This window comes from Lutzomyia longipalpis, chromosome 2, assembly GCF_024334085.1.
Source record: "Lutzomyia longipalpis isolate SR_M1_2022 chromosome 2, ASM2433408v1".
NCBI lineage: Eukaryota > Metazoa > Arthropoda > Insecta > Diptera > Psychodidae > Lutzomyia > Lutzomyia longipalpis.
In genome coordinates, this window is record NC_074708.1 from 24,407,906 (window position 1) to 24,423,683 (window position 15,778).

General features: G+C 37.8%; 4 protein-coding genes across 6 annotated transcripts in view; 2 read left to right on the top strand and 2 right to left on the bottom strand.

Moving 5' to 3' along the window:
• The window catches only part of LOC129789572 (uncharacterized), a 656,748-nt gene that overhangs the window by 566,287 nt on the left and 74,683 nt on the right, over window positions 1–15,778 (bottom strand). The window lies entirely within an intron of this gene.
• On the top strand, window positions 1,189–6,511 carry LOC129789680 (aspartate aminotransferase, mitochondrial-like). Its single transcript, XM_055826682.1, has 3 exons — window positions 1,189–1,522; window positions 1,709–2,219; window positions 5,537–6,511. The coding sequence occupies exons 1-3, from the start codon at window positions 1,434–1,436 to the stop codon at window positions 6,230–6,232; spliced, it is 1,296 nt and encodes a 431-aa protein (XP_055682657.1). The 5' UTR covers window positions 1,189–1,433; the 3' UTR covers window positions 6,233–6,511.
• On the bottom strand, window positions 6,583–9,380 carry LOC129789612 (BRCA2-interacting transcriptional repressor EMSY). The gene is made up of 4 exons (XM_055826563.1): window positions 9,192–9,380; window positions 8,671–9,068; window positions 7,056–8,592; window positions 6,583–6,929 (listed from the first exon to the last, which is right to left on the bottom strand). Exons 1-4 carry the CDS (start codon window positions 9,250–9,252, stop codon window positions 6,880–6,882), a joined length of 2,046 nt encoding a protein of 681 aa, XP_055682538.1. The 5' UTR covers window positions 9,253–9,380; the 3' UTR covers window positions 6,583–6,879.
• Window positions 9,579–15,316, top strand: LOC129789609 (zinc finger protein 555-like). 2 transcript variants are annotated; one of them, XM_055826556.1, is made up of 2 exons: window positions 9,579–11,445; window positions 14,479–15,316. In XM_055826556.1, exons 1-2 carry the CDS (start codon window positions 9,916–9,918, stop codon window positions 15,037–15,039), a joined length of 2,091 nt encoding a protein of 696 aa, XP_055682531.1. In that variant the 5' UTR covers window positions 9,579–9,915; the 3' UTR covers window positions 15,040–15,316. The 2 variants fall into 2 exon arrangements, with proteins under 2 accessions (XP_055682531.1, XP_055682533.1); XM_055826558.1 differs by lacking the exon at window positions 14,479–15,316 and adding an exon at window positions 12,982–13,776.

The following is a 15,778-nucleotide window of genomic DNA, read 5'->3' on the forward strand; positions in this document are numbered from 1 at the left end:
TTGAGAATTTTTCATTTCATTTTCTAATCCTCCTTTATCGTTCGCTATGTTTCTTCTTTAACACTCGGAGGACTTTACTGGTACTTGCTACCAATTGGAACTTAAAAATCGTCACAGAATAAAATCAATTGGACTTATCTCGATGAATTTAGCATCTATGTGTAGAGAATTTTAATTATTTTAAGATAACACAAAGAAAATCGCGAGAAAAGTCTTTTCTTTGGAAGATAATTGAGGTCAAAGTCAGAATCCAACGTGGAGGATCAAATTGGTAATAACTACCAGTCAAAATCCCATACATTTTAGACATTGTTTTGAGGTTATGTTTTCCCATATTTCCCAAAGAAAGTACTCTTGTTCCATTTTCCCCGAGTGAAAATTATTAATATGGACGAATTTTATTGCCGGAAGTAATTAAAAAGTTACTTGAAGAATCAAAGTTAGTGATGATTTAGGCGCAATAATAAATTAGGCAAAATTGCAGCTAAAAAAGTCGTTTTAATTGGCAATTTTGCATCGATTTTACGCAATTTTTTTCAGTGACGATTTTCTTAATTAAATATTTAGTAATTATATGCAGGAATGCTTCAAAGAGATTGAGAATTAGTGAAACTTTCGATCCTCGTTCAATAAACTGATTAATAATTAATTATTGAGCATATTTTATCAGCTGGTAGTTATTACCAATTTGATCCTCCGCGTTGTGCCAAATATTGGGTCCTCAAAGTGTTAAGAAAGTTAAGAATTATTTTACAAAGGAGTAGTTCTATCTAAAAAAAAACCAAAGCAATTTGCCCCACACTCCCCTAAAAATTAAAAGAAAAATATTATATTTTTATGAATAAGTGGACTCTGATTTTCAGAACTTTAATTAGCAAATCGTAGTCCACTTATTTTTGAAATTATTAAAAAAAAATTGCAAACATTCTATTCAAACCAACTTTGCACCGAAGCTACACCTTCATAACCTCTTTTGAATTAATTTTAAAGTTAAAACGGAAAGAAAATAAGAAAATCCGTGATAAAGCGGAAAGCCTTCCTATTGGATAATTTAATAAAGCGATACGCGTTCTCATTGGCTTCCTAGTCTCCTCTACATCACAAGGTTAGCCTTCGTACAAAGTTAATTTTGAATAATATTCTTTGAATAGCAAATCTCAACAGTCGCGTGGAAATGTGGAGAAACGTCGGACACATTCCATTAAATGCGTGAACAACGTGGTGGAGCTTGTTTAGTGGGATGTTTGTTTTCGCGAAAAAATCCCATTGATTGCCCCAAATTGCCTCGCTATTCATTTTACGGGCTATCTCAGTCGTTGATAAGAGAAGCAATCGTCGGCAGTTGATTGTTGAGAGTGAGACGACATTAAATTTGTGTGCAAAGTTTGCCAGTTAATTCAAACAAACAGGAGGATTTGTGTGTTCCGGTGAAGATGGTTTCGAGTCCAGCACTTATTTCCGCTTCAAAAACCCTCCTTAGGGGTTGCAATGGGGTTCCTGGGGTTCTCGTACAGCGAGCAAGGTGAGTTCCTACCCTGTGAGGACAGAATATCGCATTCTTTGGCATTGTGGATGCTGGGAATGTGACGTAAGAGCTGGAAATCCGGCAAATGACCTTGCAAGGTCACGCAATTTCCACGCAGTGTGATTCCCTGACCTGCATCAAGCTTCTGTGTCGTTCACCTGTGCTTGTATCCTTGCATTGCAGTTCATCGTGGTGGAGTGATGTGAAGATGGGACCACCAGATGCAATCCTGGGTATTGCGGAAGCCTTCAAAAAGGACCCAAATCCAAAGAAGATCAATTTGGGTGCTGGAACATATCGCGATGACAACGGGAAGCCCTATGTGTTGCCCAGTGTACTCAAAGCGGAGCAGAGAGTGATTGAGAATCGCATGGATAAGGAATATTCCCCAATCAGTGGAAGCCCGGAATTCACAAAACTCGCCATTGAGCTGGCCCTAGGTGAGGGGAATCCCGTCCTGGCGGCACGGAGAAATGCCACAGCACAGTGTATTAGTGGCACAGGATCCCTCCGTGTGGCTGCAGCCTTCCTGAATAGCTTCTTCCCGGGTCCGCGTGAAATTTGGCTTCCATCCCCAACATGGGGCAATCACGTGCCCATCTTCAAGCACTCCGGGCTCACATGCAGCACCTACCGCTACTACGATCCCAAATCCTGTGGACTCAACTTTGCCGCAATGCTGGAGGATATCAATGTAAGTTAAAGCCTTATTCTTGCACCAGTTCAAACTGGAATGCGATCTGCTGTCTCCCTCCTCCTGACCCCACAAATAGTTCATCTTCCCGCAGCGAACTGCCGGTGATTGTCAACAACGCAAAAAATATAGCATGGATGGAACAGTATAAAGCGAAAGAACGGTAAGTAAAACTTACGGGCTGTGATTCTTTCTTTGTCAGTGAAATGTGAAATTGACGGAAAATTGGGGATGATGGGCAAATTTTGAGGAAGGCTTTCTCGCGTACCGAATCACAGCCAACGCTCAGAAATTTTGTGAAAAGCCTTAATCGTGGGCGTTGGCTGTGATTCGGTACGCGAGAAAGCCTTCCTCAAAATTTGCCCATCATCCCCAATTTTCCGTCAATTTCACATTTCACTGACAAAGAAAGAATCACAGCCCGTAAGTTTTACTTACCGTTCTTTCGCTTTATACTGTTCCATCCATGCTATATTTAATTTTTATCTTTGCAGTTATATATATTTATCTTTGCATTTTTATATGTATATATATATATATATATATATATATATATATATATATATATATATATATATATATATATATATATGCATTTATATATATTTCACTTTACTTTTATATGTGTATATATAAAACGCCCCGCTTCGCGGGGCGTTGGACTTATGCAAATCAAGGTATGACATGATAACTTTAAAACGCGATATCTCCGGAACGGCTACATAGATTTTCTTCATTTTTGGCATGATGAAAGATATTATAGCCAACTATAACATATCAAAATATGAAGCAGTTCTATAAAGCGGTGCTCGAGATATTCATCGAAAACTCATCGAAAATTTTGTTTTCGATTTTAGCGCCACTTGCGGTCATTTTTTGAACTTACGATGTTCCGAGCAGTTGTAGGGCTCATTAATATCTTTCATTTGAGCCTGAGTTGATCAAAATCGGTCAAGCCGTTCTCGAGTTATGGCCGATTTTCGATGAAAATTTGTGACGGCCATATTGGCTAAACGGCTTGACCGATTTTCGAAAATGAGGTATCGTTGGAAAGGTCTTGATAGCCCCTACAACATATAAAAATTTCAGATTTTTAGCTGTTACAGGGGCTGAGATATATCGAAAACAAAATTTGACAGTTATTCAAAATGGCGGACGTGGGGGTGGGGGGTTGGATTTGACTTCATAATCGGATGTCTTCCACCCGATATATGAACTTTGCCGTTGACCGCAAGTCTCTATCTATTACCGTTCTCTTGTAATTAAGCGAAAGGTTCCGGACGGCCGGCCGGCCGGACGGACAAACGGAAAGATTTTTGGCGCCACCATTTTTTGGAATGTAGGGACCCTAATTCGTGCTCATCCCAAGTTTGAGCCCGATCTGACGACTTTGCATTTTTGAGTGTACACAGAAGCTGTGCTTCTTTGAAGAAAGAATCACAGCTAAAAAGCTCGCAACGCGCGCAAAAATCTATTTTTATTCAACATATTAATTTTTTCCTTTAAACTCTCTTTGAGTGAATTTCCCTCCCTCCTTTGGGTGTCAAGTGTGACGGATTTTATTACTCAATAGAGATTGTCCTAAAGAGCAGTGAGAAGATAATGGGCTGATAATTACAAAATTTTACAAAACATTTAATCTCTTGTTGAGAATGAAGATTTTCCTATTTGAGAGTTTTTTCGCATTGATAGAAGAAGAAGAATTCTCAAGATGAGCTATTCCGTGCTCTCTGTTCGATTTGAAGTGATGAAAAAATAATTCTCAAGAAAACTCAAAGATAAGACAGCAGAGCTCTGACCTAGAGAACAAAGAATGTGTTTTCGAAGCTTTCGTGTTTCGTGTAGTTAATGAGTTAAATATTAATAGTTTGGGAATGAAATGGAAAGATTTGTTGTTTTTTGATTAAAGGAAGATTTTAAAAGTTTTTTGATAAGAAAATGAAAATTGTGGAAAGAATTATGCGGCAATAGTTCTTCTTTTAAGAACCTCTGCAGATGTATTAAAGCATAGAACAAAGCATGGAAATTCTAAACAATGCAGCATTGCTATAGAAACCACAAGAATTCGCATTGAGAAATGATTTTATTTTGCTTGTCTCTTGATTGTCTTTCAATACCTAAATAAAATTTTAAGGATTTTACTAATTGAAAGACTTGAAATAAATATTTCTAAAATTTCGAAAAAAAACCTAAGAATATTTTTTGGAAAAACTTTTTATTTCAAATACCGTTTTTAGTGTAAAAAAAATAAGTTTTATTATTTTTTTTCTAACAGACTATAAAATTTTGATTTTTAATCTTAAATATTTTCAGTTTAACCGATTAAAATAATAAATTCCCGTAAAAAAAATTCTCAATGAACTTTGACCGAAAATTTAGCCAGTTTTTCAAAAGAAAGCAAAAGTTTTTAAGAGTTTTTTTTAACAATAATTTTGAATATATAAAAAATTAAAAAAGTTACATAAAAAATTATTACTAAGCCTATTTTCTTGAATAAATAAGGCATTGAATTGCGGTAGGTATAGAATTAAATTTTTAGAACTTTCGTACATTTCTGATTAAGTAAAGTTTATAGGTCAACCAATTTAGGGTAAAATACCGCATTTTTTAAAATCTTAAAAATGTAAAATCTTTTTTTTTTTTTTTAATAAAACACCTATAATTCTCTAACTAACTCTATGTGGTTTAGCGTTCCTTTCAATGGTAAATTCCAAAATATAAAAATAAATTGTGGTCAAATACGATAAAAAATCTTCCCGAATTGCTGATTCTATTCCCCTCAGTGATCCTATACGGCACTCTACTTATTCTATAGCTATGTAATAATGAAAAAGATTTAATTAGTTAATTTAATGAAGAATCTCTTAAACTTTCCGAAAATCTAAGTACGATGAATATGAAGAAAATCATTGAAACGTCACAAAAGCTCTTAAAAAATCTTTCCCTTTAAACATCTCTATCTCTTGTTCTAAAGTCATTACGCGATGGAAAATCTGGAACAAAAATTAATTTCTGAAGAAGGAAGCTTAAATTGATAGAATTTTTGTCCCTAAGAGCTTTAAAAATAAAATTTTAGACTGTCCCCAGGATCGATAACTCTACGTTGAGCTATTTAAATAGGTACATAAAAATCACAGAATAAAATTAAATTTTCATAACAAAACAAGATTAGATTCAATTTGAAGATAATTTTTAGAAGTTCTGCTTAAAATAAAATTAAAAATCTTGCTCAATAATCAACTTTTAAGATTCAAGAATTAAATTAATTTTACCTTTATGATTGATTTTCTTTGAAATTCAATTTTTTGTTTCAACAGAAAATCCCCGAGAGATCCGTTATCCTCCTCCATGCTTGTGCCCACAATCCAACAGGTGTTGATCCACGTCCAGAGCAGTGGAAAGAACTCTCGGTGCTGATTAAGAAGCGCAATCTCTTCCCCTTCTTCGACATGGCGTACCAGGGCTTTGCGAGTGGGAACATTGACAATGATGCCTTTGCCGTGCGGCATTTCCTTGCCGATGGCCACAACTGCATCCTCACGCAGAGTTTTGCCAAGAATATGGGGCTCTATGGGGAGCGTGCGGGAGCAATGACAGTGGTGGCCAATGATAGCGAGGAAGCAGAGAGAGTCATGTCTCAGGTGAAAATTCTCATCAGGCCAATGTATTCCAATCCACCCATTCACGGAGCGCGTCTTGTGACGGAAGTGCTGAAGGATAAACAGCTGCGGAGTGAATGGCTGAAGGATGTCAAAGGGATGGCTGATAGGATTATTGGGGTACGAGCTGATTTGCGATCAGCACTGGAGAAGCTCGGCTCGAAGAGGAATTGGCAACATATTACCGATCAAATTGGCATGTTCTGCTTCACGGGACTCAATCAGGAGCAATGTGAGCGCATCATCAAGGAGTACAGTGTGTACCTGACCAAGGATGGACGTATCTCCATGTCCGGAGTGAATTCCAAGAATGTCCACTATCTCGCTGAAGCCATTCATGCGGTCACAAAGTGATCGCGCGATGCGTAATTCAGCGTCATCACACGCAATTCCAATGCTCAGCATTTAAAGAATTTCTATCTCCGCAACACAGGGTGGTTCTGAACCTTCAAAAACTCCTTTAAATCTCCAACTGAGACCAAATATTGAGGATACCGTGGCTGAGCCACATCAAAATTGCCAATCTTTTCTACACGCGCGTTATTTTCCTTTTCCTTTTGTAAAAAGGCAAATTAATTTGCCTCAATGCGATTTTTTCTTTGCAAAATAAATACGTCATTATAGAAAGAAAAATCTCTTTTTTTATCTTTTTAAAATATTTTTAAAGTGGGGAACTGGGGGTAAAATGAAAGAAAACTCCAACATTTTCTACAATCATTATTTACATTCAATATAATATCGTCAAAATTTATCCTTTTTCTTTTTCCCACCTTCATCTACTTTTTGTACAAGGATAGTGTGACAAAAAAACTCAAAACTAACATAAAATGTTCTCAAACAAAATTTTTTTTTTGTTATTTTACCTCAATAAAACATTAATAATTTGAAATATTTTTATATGAAACGATTTGCATTGCCTTACTTCCTACAAAAAAAGGGGAGGAGGGGGGCTCATGCCATGACGAGCAGAGAAGTTGGATGAAGGGATGAGGGATGATGATCTACTTGATGTCGCTGCATTCTTGCTCACGCATTGCCATTTCATTAGATTCTGCAAAAGAAAAAAAGAATTTTTAGTTAAAATTTCTTTTTTTTTTAATTAAAAATTTCTGCTTAGAATACGAATTATTTGATATTCTTTCGCGGAATTCAACTCAAAAATTAAAAGGAGACTCACCTAAAATTTGTCCTGCAGTTATGAGTGTTTCAATGGATACCTTGGATGCTCCTCCTGCCCCATTAATGTCTTCCACTTGTGCTGCATCCTCCTCCTCTTCCTCCTCCTCAATGCCCTCCATTTGTCCATTTTCATGAAAATCCTCCTCTTCCTGCTCCTCCACAATGGCATCATCCATCATGTCCACGGAACTATCGCCCAGCGTTACCTGATCTTCCTCAATTGTCTCATCCTCCATACCCTCCGGAAGATATGTATACTCCACACTGGAGTCCTCCTCACCGCCCATTTCTTCGCCGCCACTTTTGTGCCGTGTCCGGATGTGATTTGTTTGCGTATCCAGCTCCTCCTCCCAGTCCGTTGTGACCACTTTTGTACGCTTCGGTGCCCGGATTGTGCGCAAATTGGCACGAGAATCCAGAACGTCATCACTTGCGGGCAGAATATCCACGGGAGTGTCTTCGGTGATTTGACTGGCAAATGAGACATCCTCCTGCTGCTGAACTGTTGGCTGTTCCGGTTGAATGTCCAGCACAACCACATTATTCTCCATTGGATCCACCGTGAACACCTTTGGGGGCTCCTTGATGAGCTTGAAGACATTATTGCTGCCCATGGCGGGGGATGCGGCCTTTGGGGCGGGAAGAAGAACCGTCTGGACACTCTTAATGGGTGTTGGGGCCACTTTAACCTTCATCGGTTCATTGACTGCCTTCAGAATCATCTTCCCCGATGGCCCAGTGACGATTTTTATATTATCCGGACGCCCCTGGAGGGTCTTCAAGTTCAGCCCGGCGGGGATTTTAACCTGAGTTCCGGGTGTGAGGGGTGCTGGGGTTATTTGCTGGCTTATTATCTTCACTTTGGGCTTTGCCACTTGCTGCGGGGTGGGTGTGAGGGAGCTCGAGGGGATTGTCTTCACAACTGCTGCATTTGCCAGCATATTCGATGGGATCTTCTTGATTATGTTGCCCCCATTGGATGTAATGAGAGCTGCGAGGGAATTACTCGACACACTGACCTTCTTCACATTGCTCTGCAGGGCAATGGGTATCCTCGGGGCACGCTCCTCCTCCTCCTTTTTCCCCGCAATCTTCGTCACTGCCCCCAGTTGGGTGAGTTTGGTCAGATTCGTCGTGATGTCCTTCTTTGACGTTGCAATCTGCGGCAGAAGTTGTACTGTTGCTCTTCCGGGTTCCTCCAGGGTCGCCCTAATGTCACTCATGCTGCGCTTGAGCGATCCCGGAAGAGGTGCAGGACTCGCGTATGAATGCATAATTCTACTGGCCAGATTACTCTTCTCACTATCAGACAATGGGGACTTTTTCGGTGAGTTCCATTTGAGATTCTTCAATCTCTTGGCATTTGTCTTCTTTTCCGGGGACTCCCGACGCATTTCCGGGACTTCCTTGGCTTTCCCACCCACCTGAGCTTGCACAATACGTCGTTTAGCTGCTGGCGGTGTCTCCTGGGTGGGTACCGTGCGCTTCCCGTCCTTCCGTGATGTTGCTTTTGGCACCAACTGCATTGCAAGTGACTGGAATTGGATGAATTTCTCATTGAAGTGTCAAAATCTTCTCATTTTTTTTTGGCTCTGGAAGAAAGCTCAGTTTACCTCATTTTCCGTGACAACGGGCACTGTGGAGGCCTGCTCGAGGGGTTTGTGCATCCTCTCCGTGTCCGCGGGATATGGCAACGCTGAATTGTTTCGGACGCCTTCCTCTGCAGCTGCATCCGCTGCTGGCGTCAGGGCTGTGTGGATGTTGGCGCGCGGGAAAAATGGGAACGTCCGCCGTCCCTCACGGCTCCACTCGTGGCTTGTGTTCTGCCCATAGATCTTCGTTGCCACTGTGTTGAGTTCCTCATCGTGCGCCACCCGTCGTGCCTCCGAGCGATGCCTATCGGCGGAAATGTGAAGAATCCCCTGGAGATCCCTGAGGATTCCCACCTTCTTCTCCGTGAGATGCCCCTGGGCACGGAAGGTGCTCACGACGCTCGAGTAGGCTTCCAATTCTGCAAGGCAAAAGCCCCCACGGGGTGATGGTGCGCGTGAATGGGTGAGAAAACACAAACAAGGATTGCCTCCAAAAATGTCTTCTTGGAGATTTTGCCCCCAGCCTCGGACTTTCAACTCACCCAAACGCCGCAAAACACTGCGGCATTCATCTCGTGTCATATCCACAACTGTCGGCCACATTCTGCGCTGCAATCTTCACACAGTCACATCCAATTTCGCGTGATTTTTCCCACAAAATTAGTGAAAAAACATTTCTGCGTGATTATTTTTTTGAGCTTCAACAAAATGTCAATTTTTCTTCTTCACAAATTTTAGGGGTTTATCAACAAGAAGAATTTATTTACAGATTTTATTTTTTCTTTGATGAATTTTCTTTTAGTTTTCTAACGCTTATTTATTGCTTTTCTTACATTCTAAAAATTGTTTAAATAAAAAAGAAAATTTTAGAATCATTTTCATGCATGAAAAGTTTTTTTTTCAATCAATTTTCTTCAAGCAAAAAATTCTTAGGAGGCTGTAAACATTTATTTCTTGCGTGAGAAACCCCTTTTTCGAGAATTCCCGAAATTCAAGGAATTCCCGCAAATCCCGCGGGAATTCTCAGTGTTTATTTTCATTTTCCAAAAATCAAAATATTGTGAGAAAAAATTGTTGAATTTCCTCCCATTTTCATTGTTTTTCACAGTTGATTTGCAAATATAATCGATAAAATCGAGTTAATTAAACATTTTAACTTAAGGATAAGTAAAATTTAGTTCAGGAGCCACGAATTTAGCCTTTTTTGGCAAGTTTTTGGGGAGCTCTGTTCCCCCAAAGAATCTTTAGAAAGTGAAAGGAGTGAAAATGCCTGAAGTTAAATTGGAGCTTTTCACGCTGAAGCAGCGAGTTTTCCTGGTGAAGCATTTTTACCAGAGTTTGGGGGATTGTAGGCTGGTCAAGAGTGACTATGAAGCATTCTACGGAGCTTCTCAAACGTCCAGAGGGTCCAGAGACTTCCAGATCTCTGAAGGAACAATCACAGCACTCATTGATCTCTTTGAGAATACAGGAAGTGTTCTGAAGACCTTCCAGGCGTCTCAGGGTTCCCAAGAAAATGATCAAAGGTGGATGAGAAATGAAAATCCAGAGCCTGCAGAAATGCAAGAAGAGGAGATGATTGAAGGTAAGGCAGCTTCTGAAGATTACGAAGATCCTCTGGAGGATTTAGACAGTTTTGGTCAGAAGGAAAATGAGGAAATTGAGGAAGAATCAGAGAATCAGGATGTGAAGGAATGCTTCAAGTTGCCCATAATAAAGCAAGAAATAGATTTTTATGATGAAATTCAAGAAAATGATGACGAAGACTCCCAAATTGAAGGTCAGTCCTTTACTGACGATAATCCAGAAGTTATCCCAAAGCTGGAGACTGATATTGATGAACAGACGACTGCTGAGGAGAATGTTGAATACAGAGATGATAACACGCAGGAAGTTCCGGAAGCAGATGAGAGCGGTAAGCAAACCTGCCCAACTTGCGAGAAGAAGTGCAAAACCCTAAAAGGACACAAATGCTTCCTCCTCGCGTGCATCTACTGCCGCATGAAGTTCCCCCGGAAGAATCTCCAGAATCACATGAATCGCAATCATCGCAACAAGAAACTCTTCAAATGCGAATTCTGCGAGAAGTTCTTCCTGCGTCGGGATGACTTGGAGAGCCATCGACGGACGCATACGAAGGAAAAGCCCTACGCGTGTCGCGTTGAAGGATGCTCAGAACGATTCCAGTGGCGTCAAGCTCTCCGGAGGCATAAGATGACAGCTCACATCCGTGAGAGCAATGGGGTGTTCAATTGCACCTTTTGCCCGGCTACCTATCACATCCGGGAGCATCTTGTGATGCACATAAAACGCTGGCATGATCTCAGGGTAAACAATTCTTCTTTAGAAGCTACAATCGCTCATCCGGAGAGTGAAGAATCTCAGCCAAAGGAGCAGAAGAAGAGAATAAAAGCCTGCCCACATTGCCACGAATCCTACTCTAGCTCTACGGAACACAAATGCTTACAAGGCATGGCAGGTGCGGGTTTAAATGAAGAGGAACGACTCCTCCGTAGCAAGGATAGACCATTTGTTTGTAGCTTTAGGGGATGTGGGAAAGCATTTTGTTGGAATCAGTCGCTGCGAAGGCATCAGCACACCCATAGAAATGATGGGAATAGGTTTAAATGTGAATTTTGTCACTACTTCAGTTACAGCAAAGAATTGCTGGAGAGGCACCTGGCTAAAATTCACAAAATGCCCTGGAATGGGGCACCAGCGATGTATCCCAGTACATCTAGAGAGCTTCAGGGATTTTCAGGAGAAGAATTACAAGAAAGCAGAGGAGATGCTCAGGTGAGTCAAGAAGCTTTTATTTATATTTATTAGAGGAAGAAATTCATGGGGAAAAGGTTCAAATCTAGACTCTAGGCTAGAGCTCTATTCTAGAGACATAGAAAAGTTTTTCTTTCTTCGTATTTTCTGGAGGTTTTTATGAAAAAAATCTCAAATTCTGTTTTAACAGTTAAGTGGAACGATATTGCAACATAAAGACAAAAAAAAACAATTATTTGCTGCAAAAAATTATTTTATTAAGTACCTTATTTAGCTCTTGGCTCAATTACTTTGAATTATGTAGTCCAACCATTAATACCACACCGTTGAGCAGATAAAAGGATAAAGAGAGCTGCAATTGGCAGTTCTCATCTGATCACTTGCTCCTAGTTGTGGACAATTTTGTTCTTCGATCCTTTTACCGCTAATTGGTGTTTTTGAAAAATCTAAGATCCATATAAATTGCTCATCATCATCAGTAGACTGCAAATGGGAATTTATAGCTTTCAAAGCAGCTGGAATCTCAAAACTAAATGAATCATTAGAGTATGGTTGTAGCTTAGCACTATTCTTGCGGCAATAGTAATAAGCATCAGTCCAATTGCGCTAAAACAAGTCCAAAAATATTTTGTTGCATTTTAGAGAAAAAAAAAGAAATCTTAAATAAAGAACCTTTTTATTTTATACTTACAGGTTCCTTAAAAATGTACAATTCATAATTTTTCACACCGATTCACCGATGAATCGAAATTCCATTTTTATTAACAAAATGTTTAATTAATTTTTTATTACTTAAAGTTCTCTCAGAGATTCTTGAATTCTAACTGAAGTTCTGCAATCTATACGAGCATCTTATATACTAACTAAGCCTTACTAAAAAGTAAGTAAGTTAGTTATGGTTCTTATAACTTTTTCTTGGAAATTGTGGAAAGAATATTTATTTTAATGCAAAGAAATAAAGAGAGATGAATAAATTAATAATTTACATAATGTTGTGAGTTTATCAACTATAAAAGATAAATTATTTACAATAACTAACAAAGACAATATTCCAGTGATGAGTGAAAATATAAGCCTTGTAAGAATACGATAAATTAATTATTTTTTTAAGTCAGATTTCTTTAAAATTTCCAAGAAAGAGATTCTCTTCATTAATGCAACTTCATCACAAATTATTATTTAACTTTTAAAGCTTGTTTTGTCCCAGTCTGTGCTATATAAAATGCTCCCACAGACTGGGGAATTTCAGTCAAGATTCAACAATCATTATATATTGATAAAGACTTGTGCAGAAAACCTTGAGAAAAATGAAATTTCTTGTTTGTTTCGCAATACTTTCTGGTTACATTGCATTGTTTTCTTGTCAAAATCTTCAATATTCCAATGCTATTACAAGTGAAAAGTATTTAATTATCTTCAATGAACCTGTAAGTAAAGGCAAAGGTTTTTTAGATTGTTTTTTAAATTTAAAATTATTTCGAAATAAAATAATTATTCCAGCGCAATTGGATGGAGGCCTCAAAGGCTTGCAAAGAAAAATATTCAAACCTATTACAGATTGATTCGGAAAAGGAGCGCGATGAGGTGTTAAAGGCAATTAAATCCGAAGTTAACTTTAAAAAGGATGATGATGCTGTGTGGATCTTAGGCTTGTGGTCCGAAGAGAACAAAACCAGTAAACCCCAAGAAGAAAAGTCTTGTTGGAAGCTTCAAGCAAATGGTCAAACAAAGAAGACAAATTGTGACGAATTACATCCATTTGTGTGCGGAGAAAAAACAAGTGAAATTTTTGATACATTGGAGAAAGATGTTAAGCAGTTGAATAGCCAATAAAGATGGTTTAAAAATGTGCAGTTTTACGAATAAAATTGTTCTTTCTAATTTTACAAACAAGGATTACAAAAGCTATTACTATTGATGGGATAAAACGTGATAAAAATGGAAAAGTAGATTCAGTTATCTTTTTAAACCCAGATATGCTCAGAAACTTTTTGAAATTTTACTAAAGTTTGACTTTAAACTTGCCTAGAAAATTCAATTCTTAACTAAAATTCTTGAAAGTTTTTGCAAAAGGTTCTGAGACTATTAAGGTAACCGATTTTATTCGACATTTATGAAAATCAATTTTTGTCATTTTTTTTATGGATCAAACCTACAAAAAATAAAGAAATAAGTCAAGCGTTAGAAGATTAGTACGATGGGTTAATCTGGGTTAAAATTTTGCTTCAAATCCATTTAATTTGTTTAAAGAATACAAATATTCCGTGGTGATCTAAAAGAGCCTAAAATACATAAATAAATGGAACACCAACTAATAAAGATTAAGATGAAATAAAAAGATTTTACGTAAAACCCATTTTATTTATTTTTCCCTTAAAATTGGGTAAAATAATGATTAATGGCACTTACAGGAGCATTTGACTTGACATATAAAATAGTGTGTCTGTGTGCAAATGAGATCGTTCCAAAGGCCATTATAGCAATTTGTATTTAAACAATTTTCCTCGTTATTATAATTATCCGGACGATCTTTACCCCAATTGTTGTAGCGGATCTCTTCGCCGTTGCTTATCCAACGCCAAGTGGTGCCATCATTATACTTGTAGCCCCCAATCCAGACGGCCCACTCTTCCTTTTCACGAGGAATGGTGTCTTTCATAACCTTCATAAATTCCTTATTCTCCTCTGCATTATCAATTGAAGCCAAAGTTGCATTGCACGTTTCACAAAACTTATATGCGTCAATCCAATTTAACTATTAGTAGAAAAAGAAATTTTTCTTTTACTTTACAAGAAAAAAAATCAACTTGAAATATATCTAATATTTAACTTTACCTCTTTTATCACGACATATAAAATTTTATTGCTGATTTTCCTAATGAAGACCTCGCTAGAGGAAAATGCAACGAAAGAAAAACTGAGAACAAATAAGAGAATGAATTTCATCCTTTTGAGTTAAATCTCGCTGAAATCCAACAAAGAACTAACTTTTAATATAAATCAGAAACTTCTGAGAAGGCGTATTTCATTTATTTTTATCTTTTTAATTCAAAGGAAATAAATTTTTCAACAATTCGTGATATGAACGCCTGGGAATTCCAATTGAGTGGGAATCAGAGAAATGAGCACACTGAACTCATTACATGCGAATACTGCCAGGAAAATTTCTCTAAAGGTGAATTTCTGCAGCACGTTGAAATGGAGCACAGAAGACGAATGAAGCACATTTGTCGGGTGTGCGGGAAGGAATTCAGGAGGTTACAGAATCTCCAAAATCACCAAAAGGAGCACATTCAGCAGGAGAATCATCAAAAAGCCCAAAAAGGACTCAAAGAGAAGCAGAAAATCTTCACCTGTCGTACCTGTGGCAAAACATGTGCCCGGAAGTACGATCTGAAGAGTCATGAGAAGGTACACACGGATGAAAGGCCGTATGTGTGTCAAATTGATGCGTGCCAAAAGAGTTTTGCTTGGCTTCAATCGCTACGGAGGCATGAGAGGCTCCACGAAAGAATCCATGAGAAGAAGAAATCATTATTTTTGTGTAGAATCTGTGATTCATACTTCATCTCACGCGTGTCTCTGTTATCGCATAATGCGGCGAATCATACTTAAATGCAGGCAAGATCTTTAGCAGCAGAAAGACAATTCGATGATGGAGGAAATTCCAAAGTTCTTATATCTTTGAAAGTAGCTTTCTTAAAGAGGAATTAGCAACAAAATACAATAATAATAATTATTATATTAGTGCAATAATATCAAATATCGTTGTAGAATCTTCAATGTGTAAATTATGTTCCATATAAAGGTTTTGGAACAAATCAATGTTATTTTAAAATGTACAAAATATCTTCTTTTATTTTGATTCAATAAAAAATATTTATTTATTAAATCTTTTTAATTTTTAAAACATTTTGGGAAGATGGCTCGAATGGAATTTGGAATTGTACAAAAAGTTTCCCAAATAAAGAATAATTTTGGGAACTCTAGGAATTTCAGGGGCAACTTTCGAGTTAATTTTGAGACAGAAAAAATTACAATTTGCTTGCATTCTCGTTAAAGGGTGAAGTTTTGATAAGAATTCAGTTTTTTTCCTTCTGGAGATATTTTTTTTATCCTCAATAATAAAATATATTTCTCTCAACATCCCTTAGTTTTCATGATTCTTCTGCTAAACTAATGAAGAGCTCTGATGAAGAATGCCGCGTGAAACTGGATAGGGAGCCATAAAAGAAGAAGAATGAGTCTTTTAAATAATATATTTCTAAAAAATTTTATTCAAATTCATAAATTGAATCCTTTATCCTTGATAATTATGGAAAGTAAAATGTAATTGTTATACAAAAAAATGAAA

Coding starts and splice junctions, on each gene's coding strand:
- LOC129789680 (XM_055826682.1), top strand. CDS start 1,434: ATGGTTTCGAGTCCAGCACTTATTTCCGCTTCAAAAACCCTCCTTAGG. Junction 1,523..1,708: donor GTTCTCGTACAGCGAGCAAG/GTGAGTTCCTAC, acceptor CTTGCATTGCAG/TTCATCGTGGTGGAGTGATG. Junction 2,220..5,536: donor CAATGCTGGAGGATATCAAT/GTAAGTTAAAGC, acceptor TTGTTTCAACAG/AAAATCCCCGAGAGATCCGT.
- LOC129789612 (XM_055826563.1), bottom strand. CDS start 9,252: ATGTGGCCGACAGTTGTGGATATGACACGAGATGAATGCCGCAGTGTT. Junction 8,593..8,670: donor CCGTTGTCACGGAAAATGAG/GTAAACTGAGCT, acceptor ATCCAATTCCAG/TCACTTGCAATGCAGTTGGT. Junction 6,930..7,055: donor AACTGCAGGACAAATTTTAG/GTGAGTCTCCTT, acceptor TTTCTTTTGCAG/AATCTAATGAAATGGCAATG.
- LOC129789609 (XM_055826556.1), top strand. CDS start 9,916: ATGCCTGAAGTTAAATTGGAGCTTTTCACGCTGAAGCAGCGAGTTTTC. Junction 11,446..14,478: donor AAAGCAGAGGAGATGCTCAG/GTGAGTCAAGAA, acceptor TTTAATTCAAAG/GAAATAAATTTTTCAACAAT.